The sequence below is a fragment of the Epinephelus fuscoguttatus genome, linkage group LG8 (assembly GCF_011397635.1).
Source record: "Epinephelus fuscoguttatus linkage group LG8, E.fuscoguttatus.final_Chr_v1".
Lineage (NCBI taxonomy): Eukaryota > Metazoa > Chordata > Actinopteri > Perciformes > Serranidae > Epinephelus > Epinephelus fuscoguttatus.
In genome coordinates, this window is record NC_064759.1 from 1,265,938 (window position 1) to 1,281,131 (window position 15,194).

The window sequence follows — 15,194 nt, forward strand, 5'->3', positions numbered from 1 at the left end:
GCTTTACTAACTGTGTCAGTGATAGGAAGGAGAGGATGGAGAGCTATGAACAGCCTGCGGTGGCCTAAAAAGAAAACTAGAGCAGTTTGAGTCGCACTGGTTTCTGAGGCCAGAGGAACAGGTTGTACTGGAGAGCTGCTGCTCCACACTCACTTCCTGTTTTTTTATTCTTTTCATTTCCAGGAGCAGGCGTGTGAACGAACATGTGCTGGCCGTCAGGCCTTAATATCTCTTGTCTTGATTTGAGAAAAGAAACATACAAGTCTTGAACTCCTGATCTTTTATGAAATCTGGTTTGATCGGTTTCCTTTTTTCTCCCGTTGAATATTGCATCACCTTCACGTCAGGGCACCAGATATAAATATTCATAAGATTCTAACAAGTCAGGCTCATCAATCTGCATAATTAATTCCAAACATGCCCTTGTATCGCTACAAATAATGGAGAGAAGCTCCCTCCTTGAAATAATCTAATCTTTAGCGAGCAGACAGACAGACAGACAGACAGACACACACACACACACACACACACACACAGACAGCTCGTCCTGACGGATAGTTGCATTAGAGCAGTTTAAACCAATCAGAAGAGGAGAAGTAGCGAACCAGCGTCCAACACTGCACCAATGACAGTGAAATCGAAGCAGATGCATTTTGGGTAAGCCCTGGGACATTAGTCTTCCCTGGTGATGGAAATTCCAATAAATATCCTTCGCAGAGACGAGCGCAGCGACACAAACCGCACCGTTAATCTTTGTGCAGCGGCTGATATTAGTGATGCAGCCTGGAGGGCAGAGATGGAGCCTTCCAACAATAAATATCTCTGAAAGGGATGAGATCACCCTCAATGAGGCTCCTCTGAATTAATCTATTTAGTGCACTTTAAATGAAGTGTGGTGCACGTTTCTTGTTTGTTGCTGGTGAGACAGCTGTCATCTGATTACACTCTGATGGAGGCCAGGCAACATGGAGTCCACCCTAATAAACTGGAGGATGTCTGATTCCAAACGTGCATTGGCGTGTTTGTTTGTGGGTGAGAGCTCAGAGCAGAGCAGCTGATCAGTATGTGACACATGCATGAATCCAAAAGATAAAACAAATATATTTACTTGTATGGAGGCAGCCATTTTCCTTCTTATCGTCTCTAGTTTCCAGAGCTCCTGTTGCTGCTCTGTGGGTTGGACCTCATTTAATTTCTAGGTGGCAGATGGGTGATGCATCTTTAACTTAATGAGATCACAAAGTGGAGACAGTAAATGTTAAAGCAGGAGACAAATTAATTGTGTGATTAACATAGTGAATCCTTTATTGAAGCAGGTAGTCTTACTGAGATCTGTGGCTCTTTCAAAGGCCCAGACACCCCAAGCCCACATCAAAGAACCAGCGGTGACAAATGCCGACTGTTGCGCCGCCTGATATCACCTGTAGCCGTTTTCACACAGAGATGGCGCTACAGAGCTGCTACTAAGTCCCTTCTTTACTCCTCCTTTGCATTTTTACACAGAACCAAAAAACAGCAGCACCTTACTGCTTCAGTGTTTTTTTTAAGACAGCATGTTGACATCACAGAACCAAACGAGGCATGAGGGGCGTGACATGTGACACAACTGCATCGGGCTGCAGTGTGACATATAACATACGTGTCAGCAGCACTTTATAAACAAAAACAATGTCATAACATGTCAATAACAATTACTTACCATCCCTGTTACATGGAGGCTGATCTCGTCCTCTGCTTGGAGGGTAGTTTTCACAGTTTTTGGAGATTTTCGGCTGCTGTTCTTCTTCTTTGAGTTAGCTGCTAACTGCTAACAGCTGATTTTAAAATCTCCCGCAGTGGGTCACACGCGTCACATGGCATCATTTCCGGACTGTAACTTCCTCTGCTGCTGACTTTAAAGTGCGACAAGGCAACACGCATTGCAATTTCTGTAGAAAGCTGCCGTGAAATTAGTCCACAAGATCCTGGAGGGACTGGTCAGGTCCCTCCAGGATCTTGAGGGACTGGTCAGGTCCTTAAAGAGAAACCTGTGCTCAAGAGTAGACTTGCACGGTAAAAGATCAGACAAGAAATGTACACAACAACACAAAATAAAAGACATTTGTTTGACATCAAAGACGTGATTCACATACTGATCTCCATCCTCTTGTTTTTCATGCATCTTTTTTTGTGCATGTTTTTCTCTAAATTTGTATCATCTTCGCTTCATATTCAGCTGATCAAAGCAAACACGCTCCGGACGCTCCTACTTCAGCTCCAGTGGAGTGACTAGACTGTGGGTGCCATACTCAAGGGCACCTTGATGGCGGCTGTTATGAAAGAAGAGAATATTAGTCATCTAATTTCCCCATACATGTTGTTTATTCTGGTCACAGCCTTCTGGCAAAGTGATGATGATACTCACAGGCTGAAGGAATTCACTTTAAAATGTTGACCCAGAACAAACTGACAGGGCGGATCCATGCAGAGACCTAATTAGCTAAATAGCTAACTGTATACTGTGAGTTTGAAACCCTTTCTAAGTCGTCTCGTGGGACTTCCCCTGTAAGATGCAGGCTGACAGAACGCTGCAGGATTTGACACAGTTAATTTCTCTGTCTTTTCATCATCAGACAGCAAATAATTCAGCAGAATTTATGCATATAATAACCAGCTACTTCAATACCTGTCAGCCTGAAACATGACAGACGATATTCACTGCGAGCTGTTGCAAAATGCTTTCACAACAGACTCAACGTGGTGCAGTGGTGAAATGAAACTGAAATGAAGTCGTAGTTCTTTGATCATTTAATGATTATGACCTGATTTCCACAGACAACACTCAGAGGATTATTTCATGGCAACCTGGTTATGGTCAAGTATCCTTTCTCTGATAAACGTCCTCCAAACATGCTGCGGTTTGATGTCCCAGTTAATGGTTGGTATTTTAAGTCTTTTCTCAGCTTTATTGGAGTGTCTTCAGGTCAGAAATGTCTGAAGTCCAGCTGATATTTACAGCCATAGATAAAGAGAAAACACGTATAGAGACAGAGCTATATTTATAATAGTAGTTGAGTCTGAGTCAGTTTAAGACTCGCTCCAAGGCAGTTTAATCCAAGGCCGAGACCAATCAATTCCTTTTTTAGTTGCTGAGTGTTTGGTCACTTGAAGAGAAGCTGAGTAATCACACCACCAGACAGGACACTGATGTTGAACAATTCTGTGGCACCCCAGAAACGTTTATGTTCAGCATTTTGAAATTATTTCTTCCTACAAAAGATGTTTTTAAACCAAACTGCTCGGACGACTCCCTGAGAGGAGCTGCCCACTGGGGAACTCCCTGAGAACGACATACCTGGAAGAGCTGTCCTCCTGTTTGTATTCTACCGCCAGTAGGAACGCTGAAGTGATGTACTGTAAGCTGCCATCCATCCATCCATCCATCCATCCATCCATCCATTTTTCCAATGCCTCTTTGGCTTTAGTTAAACAGGACCTATTATTCTCATTTTCGGGCCTTTGTATTTGATTTCTGGACTCCTATAGAGCAGCTACACACGATTACCTGCACACAAAGCTTTGTAGATCTTCAGGACGCTGTGCCTCTCGCTGCACTGCGTCCTTGTATTTCCTGCATCCCGTGAAAACGGTCTGTGTAATTTACTCCACCCCCCGGCCCTCGCCTCCCGCCGAGCCCACTCCACTGTGATTGGTCACCCTCCCGAGGACTTCCAAAGGGCTGCCGGCATGCTTGGGCATGCCCTTATAAGTAAGTCCGGCACGCATTAACGTCACACGGACTACAGTGTTTAAAAACAGACTGTAAAACACAGCGTGCAGAGCCATCCAAAACAGCTTGCAGGGCTCACTTCCAAATGCACGAACCTCATTATTTGATGCGTTGGCGTCGTTTAACACGAGTATGCAACACTGAAACAACATTTATAGGTCAGAAAAGAGGAAAAGCATGATTGTTCTCCTTTAAAATCACCGGATATCTGTGCTCAGTAAAGCTTGGACTTTTACACCGGTCCAGTTGTTCGTGTTTTCCTCCATTTTTCATTAGGAGCCCGTGTTTGTTTGTTTTTCGGCTTCTATTATTTACACGGCTTTTTTTTAAAATTTATTTATTTTTTTGTTAAATGGTGCTTGGCAGTGTTGCACTGGCTCAAGAAGAAGAAGATATACTTTATTGACCCCTAAGGGGAAATCTGATTTTTCACTCTGTTGTCATCTACACACAGGGCCAAAACACACACGTGCACAAACAGGACCTATACATGCATTAAATGGAGAAATGTCAGAGCGAAGGGTTTGCTGTGGACACGTGCCCCGAGCAGTTGGGGGTTGGGTGCTTTGCTTCTAAGAGCTACAATCGTTCCTAGTTCGTGTGGTGCAGACACAACAACAAGGAGGTCCAAAAACCACTAATACCTGCACATCACAGTTACAGTAGTTCGGGAAAGATTAGGTTTAGGTTACAGTTAAAAAAAAGCATGTTCTCATCCCAACTCATCAAATATTGCTGCTTTGTCAGTGAATTTTCAAGTCTAAATATGTCACTCTCCTCTGTCTGTTGTTGACATTCAGGGACGGTACGTCCATTTACGGATGTTACATGCACTGTGTGTTTTCAAATTCCACTTCTGTTTTCACAGGAAATGTAGAGTTTTTGCTCGTTAGCTACATAAAACCTTATGTAGTAAACATGTGGTTAGGTTAAGAAAAAAACACCAGGGTTTGAGTTCACATGGGAAGTGATCAGTGGGCTCCAGGGTGAAAGTCCAGGGTTTGTTGAACACACACACACACACACACACACACACACACACACACACACAGAGTCACTATAAAGATTTCAGCCTGTGGCCACAATGCACAGATATGTTATGTTCTGAGCCTTTCTTGAGCGGAAACGATGACTCAGTAATCTATATTCTTTAATAAAAACAAAGTTAAAAGACATTTGTTATTTGCTCGGAATACATTTAAGGAAAAAGTTGAATATGTGCGATGCCTCAGCCTGTGGTGTTGGAAAAGAAAAGTTAGAGGTGACACCTCAGGAGAAACCTAAATGGGTGAAATCACTGAGTTGCTGGAAGTCGGTTGGCTCTGCTGGCAAGTGTCAGCTGCAGCCAATATTTCTGGGCACATTGCAAAACCTACAGTCAGCCGCTGAAGTTCAACAGCCCAAAGATGTCTGATTTTAAGCGTGTTGTGTCAGGACCTTAAAGAGTCACTTAGAAAAAAAGCAGCAAAGGAGGTGTGACAGGTTGTAGACCTCTGCTCCAGCTTTCCTCCAGCTCTCAGTTAGTCTCCGAGGCCAGCCACTGTTGGAAATGTTACAAAAGAACAGGCAGCAGTGAAATATTTCTTTTCCTTCAGTAAGTCACTGACAGATTGACCACCAGAAGAAGTAAAGCTGCTCAGACTTTTTCAGTCATGGAGGCGATACAGCAGAATGTTCCCCTCAGGGACGGAGGAAATGTCAGAGTCGTACACTTGTTTCAAGTTGACTTTATGTTTCAGATCAGAAGCTATTTTCTTAACACACTGTGTGACATTCGAGGTGGCAGTAGCTTAAAGGTTAGAGAGGCGGGCCAAGGTTGAGCCTGGCTGGGAGAAAAATTTATGAGGTTGGGAAGTGAGTGACTGTAACTCAGTGTTAATGTGCCGAAGCTGCACCTCAGAGAGAAAAGACCTCGTTAATAAAAGAAGTTGAGTTTGAATCTAAAGCTGGAAAAATGTGTATGTTAGCGTTTGGCCTTCTGTCCAACAGTCAGACCTTTAGGTAATAAGAGTGTGCAGGTGTATGGGTGTAAAAAGGAGGGAAGGTGCTTACTGTAAAATAATATATGTGCTCTCAGCAAACTCTCCCTGGATAAGTAAAACCATAAAAGTGAGTTTCTCAGCAGATGCTGCATGAGTTCAGCATTGTCACCTTTTTCTCCCCTCCAAATGTCTTGCTGCTGTCTTTGTACCGATACACTGTTGTGATAAAAGAGCTGAAAATAGCTGCAGACAGGATTAAAGAATCATATGAGAATAAACTGGATAAAATTGGGAATGTTATCTTTGACTACAGAGAAAAAAAAGATTTGAAGTTTATGAAAAAGAGACACGACAGTTTGAGGACAAAAGAAGTGACAGCAAGGAGCTGGCTGCCTAATTACAAATGAGAAAGTGCCTCATGGAGGGAGGGAGCATGCAGGAAATGAAGATGTAAGATAAAAAGGTATCACTGTAATCACATTTCCACAGTGGGGGTGGTAAAATAATCTTAGACGTGACAAAAGACTAAACAAGTTCCAGCGTCTTTCTGCAGGGAGCCTTTAAATCTGTCAAGTATTTATTTGGAGAGGAGGGAGGCGATGAGTTGGGGAATGCAAATAGTGAGAGACTGTAGAAGAATATTTTCAATTGCTTTGAGTCCAGTGAAACACCCGGCACACTCGGGACCAAACAGGTACGAGGCGATGAAGAAATCCAGAGCAGAGCCTGTAAACAGTCTGCGAGAGTGATGCTGCACTTTGTACTGTCTGCTACTGTAATAGCCTCTTGCACAAATGGAGTGATGGCTCACAGCTACAGTAATGACTCCTCCATTTTCAAAATCAAGCTGCATGCAAGACAACACTACTGACTGACAGTGTAAATTTGAATAAAGGCGTACCAAACTCCAGCAGGCCCGCGAGTCTGCTCGCTCGATTTGTTCGGCAAACAGGAAACCCAGTCCACCAGGGAAACTTCATTTAGACCGAATGACAGTTGGAGCAAATATTCACACAGACTTGGTGCCTTATGTTCATGTGTGCAGCACTGAAACTATTCTCCCATGCTGAAAACACAAACACTCCATCAGAAGAGGAAGAAGCCATGTTATTATTTCTGCTACGAGGAGAGACATGATGAAACAAAGAAGGAAGTTTGTTGGTTTCATCAAAGCTGCAAACTAATGCCGGCCTCAGGGCTCATTTATGCTCGACGTTAGATATGTAGACAGATAGAGCCGTCTGTTCACACTCAGCGGTCATTTTGTCTGTATTTGTGCATGTTTTCAAAAAGCTTACGGAGCAGTACCGTCTGAGACTGTGGAGGCAGTGGAACGTAGTTCATGCAAGACATGAGCACAGGAGCAGTGAAGTAATTGAAGTAATGGTGGAACAGGACGAAGCGATATTATATAATGATATATAGTGAAATGAGTGAAAAGGATTCTTCTTCCACATAAAGGTACAATATCATGACCTCCTCCACCAACACCTTGTTTGTTGTTGTGTCAAACTTTTGACTCTGTCTTTCAGTGCCATCTATGTACTGTGTCTGTGCCAACCAGGCCTCCAGGAACAGTACCAGCTTTAAAGCCAATTCTCTTCATGGCCAAAAGTGGAATTACACATCTAACATCAGGAGAGAGACACCTGTATATCTGAGCGTCAAAACTGGTTTTGCCACCAGGATTTGATCTTGAGGAGCTGCAAGATTAAATCATTTTATCCTGGAAGTAAACTAAAACTAAAGTAAAGTAAACTAAATTAAATGTTAAACTGGAAGTTAGCTGCTCAGCTGCACTCGGCTGTTGTAAGTCTCTGGTGCATCTGTGCTCTGCGCCCCATAATACAGAAGATCCAGGCAGTTTCAGACCACAAGACTAGAGCGATTTTGGCTTCATGCGCCACCAAAGAACTTTTTTTTTTTATAGGAATGAACGGGGCCTTGCCTCCAATGCACTATCCAGGTGTGTTAATACATCCATGGTGTCAACATAAAGGATGTACGGACATATGAGGGCAGGGACGTTTATAATATTTGAAACAGATGTGTATATTTTGTCTCATTCCCACAGACCCCTCCTTCTAAGATAACACAGCTTACATATGGAGGCTGGAATCGAGTTAAGATGACACAATCCAAAATGTAAAGTTTGTACACAAATACATTATATTGATGCCAGTCAGCATATGAGGCCTTGTAATTGTGTTTCCAGAAAAATGTCTTTTTGCCAACATGTTTAGATGTGAGAGGGCGTCACACACAGCCTGCAGCTGCTAGTCATTGCAGGAATATTCCAGTGGCAGTTTGGTAACTAACTGTGTGAACAGCTGGTTTTGAAAGTCCTACAAACAGACCACTGCAGTAATCTAACCTACTGGAAGTAAAGGTGTGGCTGAGCCTTTCAAGGTCTTGCTTTAATATTATTTCTCTGACTCTAGCAGTGTTTTTTAGATGGCAGTAGGCAGATGACGTTACAGATCTGATGTGGCTGTGGAAATTTAAATCTGACTCCAGAAAGGTTTCCTGCTTGACTCTTAGTTATAAAAGAGGGATTCAAGGTGAGAGCTGACACTCTGTCTTTCTTCCAGTGGCCTAATGACAATGATGTCGCTCTGATCTCTGTTGAGTTGGAGAAAATTTTGATGCATCCAGTCATTGATTTAATCAGTACAGTGACGCAGATGTTCTATAGGTCGATTATCACCTGGTGACAGCAATATGGATACTCATGTGTCATCTGCATAATTATGGTGGGCTACATTATTATTCTGTAGGATGTGGCCTAATGGAAGCATATAGAGATTAAAAAAGAGGGGTCCCAAAATGGACCCCTGTGGGACCCCACATGTCACAGCCATCTGCTCTGACCTATAGTTACCAGTTGTTACAAGGGACTTCCTGTCATGAAGATGTGACCTGAACCATTTACGGACAGTTCGAGAGAGTCCGATCCAGTATTCTCATCTTTGTACATTCCACTTTTTCAAAAGCAGCTCTTAAATCCAGCAGCACTAAGACACTTTGCTTGAGTCGGTGTTCAGGAGAATGTCATTTATTACCTTTGTGAGTGTAGTCTCAGTGATGGAGCCGAGAACCTGAGTGGAAGTTATCAAAGCAATTGTTCAGCTTCAAAAAGTAACAGATAATGTGATGTATACATGATTCAGGGGACCCATTCATCTCCTGTAATGGGGAGTTTGGAAGGAAGTCTAATAACCAGTAGCATTACTAACGCTGCGATGATATAAGTCATACATCAGATCAAGTGTGTGTGCTCACTGACTGCTGCCACCGTGTGTTGTTTGTGCACTGGTTCTTAATTATTGAGCATCTACCCTCTGTCTGTCCATCAGCAGTGAAGACCTCACTGCCCTTCCTCATCACACTCCTTTGTGATGCAGGTTTCTACTTTACATCGGCCACAAAAACAAGATTTCTGAGCTGATGAAGGAAACATGGCATCACTGCAGTTTAGCCACACAGTGTCCAATTAGTGAGAGACTTTGGCCTGTTTCTATAGACTGTAACTTTAACAAGGAGCAAATCCACACCAGAGATGCAGAGAGGATGTAAGCTGTAGGAAGGAAGAGACAGAGTGAACATATGAGCAGCTTCTGTAGCCTCAGGCTCCAGGTCAGCTTCATCAGTCGATGACCCCCCTGGTACCTCCTCTCCACACTCTGTGCTCCTACACTTCTTCTGTGCTGGAACATGAGCTGACCTGATGTCTGCTGCAGGGTAATTAGATTAAACATAAATCAGTTTAGAAATTAGCAACATGTAAGCATGAAGCGGTGATAATGAGGGTCTTGAGGCTACATTTTGATGCAGGGCCCCAGTAAAGCACCTGAAAGAAATACTTCCTCACCAAAGTGACTGTTTATATATAAAAACAGCGAGTAAATCATGTTTTGGGACCATGTTTAAGAACTACATCTAAACATCCTTCACAAACTCTCACACAACTTACACAGTATAATCCAAGTCTGATTTATTCAGTTCATTACTACACAAACACGACTATTCACTCAAACATTATGTGTCAAACATGTCAGTTCAGACAGTCTCATGAGTAGCATGCCTGGGCCTTTCCAATGTGCATGCACTGTTTGTACATTTCCTACAAAAAACGATGCACTAAAATTTGTGCATAACCCACATACTGTATTTTGGAAAACTGCAATCCCATGATCAAAGTGCTGACGGGAGTAAAGAGGGAAGCGGTTCAGAGCATCCCCATAAGGACGAAGATTGAAGTGGTGGATGGGCAGCATATTCTCAAAGAATGGTTGGTATGATATCCTACAAATGTGCACCCCACGAATGACTTTACGTTCTTAACACACAGTCAATCAGTGTAAAGTTACTGAGGTTAGCTTTAGGAAAAGAAACATGGTGAGGACTCACTTTAAAATGACTCAAAGTATCCATGGATACGAGCACGTGACTCCAGGGGAAAGTCCCGAGTGAAGGTTTGTTTTTTTCGTGACCCATTCATCACCCCAACCTGCCTCCTTACAAGCACTCAGGACTGCTTCCTTATTTATTGCCATCAGGGCATTGGTCACGTGACTGCAGCCTTTTAAAATACGTGGGATATGTACACAAACCACATGAAGTTTGTCAACAGCCTGAAATGGGTCATAAAACACAGAACTTGTCCCAGTAAACCGGTGTTTGAAAATCACTTTTCCATCAGTTCAGTGTATCAAATCCCTCATCTGCTGCTGCTGCTGCTGCTGCTGCTGCTGCTGTAGAAAAGATCCCAGCCAAAGGCAGGAATGAAACTTTCTGAACATTGAACGCGCCATCGTTTTCGTCAAGAAAGTTGACGTAAATGATTGATCCAAAATTGACCCAGAGTCCAAAAGTTCCTTGAGTTCCATGGCTGAATGTATTCAAGGATCTCTACAGAGTTGAGCCTCTTAACTTCGCCCTCCCATCAGCAGCCTGAGTAACAGACTTCCTCCATCGCTGCAGCCAGTCGTGGACTTTCTGCTGGGAGTTTGGCTCTGTCCAAGGTTGAGGTTAAACAAGTGCAGTTACACTTTTTCTCTTCCCACAGCAGCTCTGCCTTCACACATGCCTGGTCAAAAAATCTCTAAAACTCCAGTCTGCCATTTTGCCTTTGGCCCTGCAGCTCATCTTCACAGTGGAAGCTGTCCAAGTCAAATCCATATATTCATAAAAGACTTTGGACCGCACAACAAGGGCTGCAACTCTGGCAAACAGAGAAAAACACAATGCACACATTTGAATGTATGGCACAGGTGATGCTTTTCTGCTTGTGAGCATTTGATGAGTTTGAAGACCTGTGATCCACCTCTCTGCTCCGTTTACAACCTCTGTCCTCTCCTTTATTCCCACAGAACAAGGCAAAGTTCTGAAAGTTCTTCACACCAGCGAGGGCGTCTTCATCATATCTCAGTACTCTCTCTTCCACAATGAGGGCCCCGTTCTAAACATGGCCATCGACTCTCCAAAGGTAAGAGGAATTATGGTCCACTGTGGTGGAAAGGGAGATTTCTGTCACATTTATGCGTCCACCAGAAATTAAATGAAATGTGATTCACAATTATTATCATTTATTTAGGATTCATCACTCTCATGAAGGTCAAGATGATCAGATAGATGCTGCGGCTCCACCATTATATGCTGTCATCAGTTTAACATAAAACGCAGATCCCACAGATGGTTACAGGAGATCATTATTTTTTCATGATCCTGTTTAAACTTATCTAAGATAAAAACCAACATTAGAGCAGAAAGCTAAGGCTCTTATGTTCCCCGTCATCACGTCATTACCTTACGTCACCTTTAGTGCCATGCAATCATGGTATTTTGTGGTAATTACGCGAGAATTTCCCTCCAGTGGACGCAGGAGAACATCGTTTGCATAATCCTGGATATATATCGATCTAAAAAAAAACAAAAAACAAAATCGTAATAGCGACAACATTCATTCTTTTTGCTACATAAAGCTAAGGCTTCCGTCTTCCATGTCAACATGGTGTATGCTTATAATGACATCACTGTGCTAGGTTACGAGTGGTGCAAAACCTTTTCACACTGCTTACAAAATAATTAGATGTACATACAGTACAGGCCAAAAGTTTGGACACACCTTCTCATTCAATGCGTTTTCTTTATGTTCATGACTATTTACATTGTAGATTCTCACTGAAGGCATCAAAACTATGAATGAACACATGTGGAGTTATGTACTTAACAAAAAAAGGTGAAATAACTGAAAACATGTTTTATATTCTAGTTTCTTCAAAATAGCCACCCTTTGCTCTGATTACTGCTTTGCACACTCTTGGCATTCTCTCCATGAGCTTCAAGAGGTAGTCACCTGAAATGGTTTCCACTTCACAGGTGTGCCTTATCAGGGTTAATTAGTGGAATTTCTTGCTTTATCAATGGGGTTGGGACCATCAGTTGTGTTGTGCAGAAGTCAGGTTAATACACAGCCGACAGCCCTATTGGACAACTGTTAAAATTCATATTATGGCAAGAACCAATCAGCTAACTAAAGAAAAACCAGTGGCCATCATTACTTTAAGAAATGAAGGTCAGTCAGTCCGGAAAATTGCAAAACTTTAAATGTGTCCCCAAGTGGAGTCGCAAAAACCATCAAGCGCTACAACGAAACTGGCACACATGAGGACCGACCCAGGAAAGGAAGACCAAGAGTCACCTCTGCTTCTGAGGATAAGTTCATCCGAGTCACCAGCCTCAGAAATGGCAAGTTAACAGCAGCTCAGATCAGAGACCAGATGAATGCCACACAGAGTTCTAGCAGCAGACCCATCTCTAGAACAACTGTTAAGAGGAGACTGCGCGAATCAGGCCTTCATGGTCAAATAGCTGCTAGGAAACCACTGCTAAGGAGAGGCAACAAGCAGAAGAGATTTGTTTGGGCCAAGAAACACAAGGAATGGACATTAGACCAGTGGAAATCTGTGCTTTGGTCTGATGAGTCCAAATTTGAGATCTTTGGTTCTGTCTTTGTGAGACGCAGAAAAGGTGAACGGATGGATTCCACATGCCTGGTTCCCACTGTGAAGCATGGAGGAGGAGGTGTGATGGTGTGGGGGTGTTTTGCTGGTGACACTGTTGGGGATTTATTCAAAATTGAAGGCACACTGAACCAGCATGGCTACCACAGCATCCTGCAGCGACATGCCATCCCATCCGGTTTGCGTTTAGCTGGACGATCATTTATTTTTCAACAGGACAATGACCCCAAACACACCTCCAGGCTGTGTAAGGGCTATTTGACCAAGAAGGAGAGTGATGGAGTGCTGCGGCAGATGACCTGGCCTCCACAGTCACCGGACCTGAACCCAATGGAGATGGTTTGGGGTGAGCTGGACCGCAGAGTGAAGGCAAAGGGGCCAACAAGTGCTAAACACCTCTGGGAACTCCTTCAAGACTGTTGGAAAACCATTTCAGGTGACTACCTCTTGAAGCTCATGGAGAGAATGCCAAGAGTGTGCAAAGCAGTAATCAGAGCAAAGGGTGGCTATTTTGAAGAAACTAGAATATAAAACATGTTTTCAGTTATTTCACCTTTTTTGTTAAGTACATAACTCCACATGTGTTCATTCATAGTTTTGATGCCTTCAGTGAGAATCTACAATGTAAATAGTCATGAAAATAAAGAAAACGCATTGAATGAGAAGGTGTGTCCAAACTTTTGGCCTGTACTGTAGCTAAAATAACATATGGAGTTTAAAGGGGTTTTTTGTGTGTGTGTTTTTATTTTGAAAAATGTGATGAAAAAATATGTCTGATTTTTGCATTATTATTTTTTAAGGACACAATTTCAATGCTTTGATCAATTATTATGCTTTATTGATTTAAATAACCTTTGAGCTCAGGTTGTACAGATTTTAGGGATGTTACGCATTTAAAGAAACTCCAGGCAGAGTTCAAAGGGTGTTAAAAAATTGGATGAAAAACAAATCTGGAAACATTTCATCTGGCACTATACATTTGTGCTGACTAAAAAGTTTATGATTATAACTGTAACTTTTCTTTGGATGAATGTGGCTGTGTCCTTTCGTTTGGGATTATATTTCATATGAGCCTTTATAAAATAGTCACAGTCATGTCATAGAAATTCCTCATGTTGGGTTTTAGTTCAAGGATTTTTTTTCTCATGTTGGTTTGAAATCAGTTTCAGAAGCTCTGCTACCCTAAAATGAAAACATATTTTGGAAGACGGGGACTGCTTGTAATTATTCTGTCAAAAAAGTGGTCGAGCGAGTTTTGAATGATGATTTAATACAGGCTGATTTATTCCAGTAATACTGCTGCTGTTACGGAGTCATCTCCTCCTCCTCAGGGACACCTGTATGTTGGTACAGCCATGGAGGTCCAGCGACTGCCGCTGGCTGACTGCAGTCGCTATGGCGACACATGCAGGGAGTGCATCCTTTCCAGGGATCCGTACTGCGGCTGGGACAGGGCCAGGAGGAAGTGCATCGCCATCCCGCCTGGATACAACGTCACCACTGGGTATGATGAGATATGAGCTGTTGTCTGTTTTACACGAAAGGAGACGGGACTCATTTCCAGAACTGTTACATCAGTGCGGCCTCGTGTTCTGACAGTCTGTGGCCGTCAGGTGATAAAACTCTTGAAGGGTTGATGTGGGGTTTTGAAGTGGAGATGTATGAGGTACTTGTCTATAGTCAGTGTGTTACCTCCAGGAGATGGCGGTCAGCGTGCTTCCTGTTTGCAGAGACAGACACGACTAACTCCAGAAGGGCTGACACCAAAATGTATTCAAGCCACCCAAAAAAATCAAAATCTATCAAAGTCAAACATAAAGTTGTAATCTCTAAGATCTCTGTTTCACTCTCTGTGGCAGCACCTGTGGTGATAAATAGTAACTGCAGTGTGTTTGTTGGCAGACTGCCTTCGTTGTGATGTGTAGGTGGTTATCAGGATCTGGTCATCTTGAATAGATTGTATCTGGATCAGGGCGATCCAGTCTAATGCTGGATTGAAAAACTGAAGATGGATCAGTTAATCCTGATTTAGAAACATAGGATTTCTCAATCCGGATTATTCTGATCTGAATTAAATGTTTTGAACAACTAAAGCTTTTCTCTTGTCTCCACAGTGAACGAGGCTTTGTCACCTCTGTCATAATCATTCAGGTTTACTTCCTGCTTACAGTCTGACCCAGACAAACAGCAGAGTAATACACTGAGCAGACGTTTCACCAACCCGGTCTCACCCTGAAGTCAAAATCTGGTGCTTGGTCAGTGACTTGTGGTGTCAGACACTGACGGAAAAAGCAGTCCTTTCACGTCAGCATGATACACCGCCAGTAGCTGTTGTTGGTAAAACAGCACCTGACTTTCACCCAGGAGGCCGGTGTTCACTTCCTCTAAGATTGTGAAGCCAAACCCTGTTCTTTTTCC

General features: G+C 42.9%; 2 protein-coding genes across 2 annotated transcripts in view; one reads left to right on the plus strand and one right to left on the minus strand.

The window, feature by feature from the left end:
* LOC125892608 (cathepsin S-like) overlaps positions 1-15,194 on the minus strand; it is an 853,108-nt gene that overhangs the window by 162,266 nt on the left and 675,648 nt on the right. The gene's annotated exons all lie outside the window — the stretch shown is intronic.
* The window catches only part of si:ch211-113g11.6 (uncharacterized protein LOC559008 homolog), a 73,388-nt gene that overhangs the window by 50,431 nt on the left and 7,763 nt on the right, over positions 1-15,194 (plus strand). The window contains exons 11-12 of the mRNA XM_049582628.1: positions 11,124-11,239; positions 14,108-14,280. Coding sequence (XP_049438585.1) covers positions 11,124-11,239; positions 14,108-14,280 — 289 coding nt within the window. The remainder of the gene's footprint in view (positions 1-11,123; positions 11,240-14,107; positions 14,281-15,194) is intronic.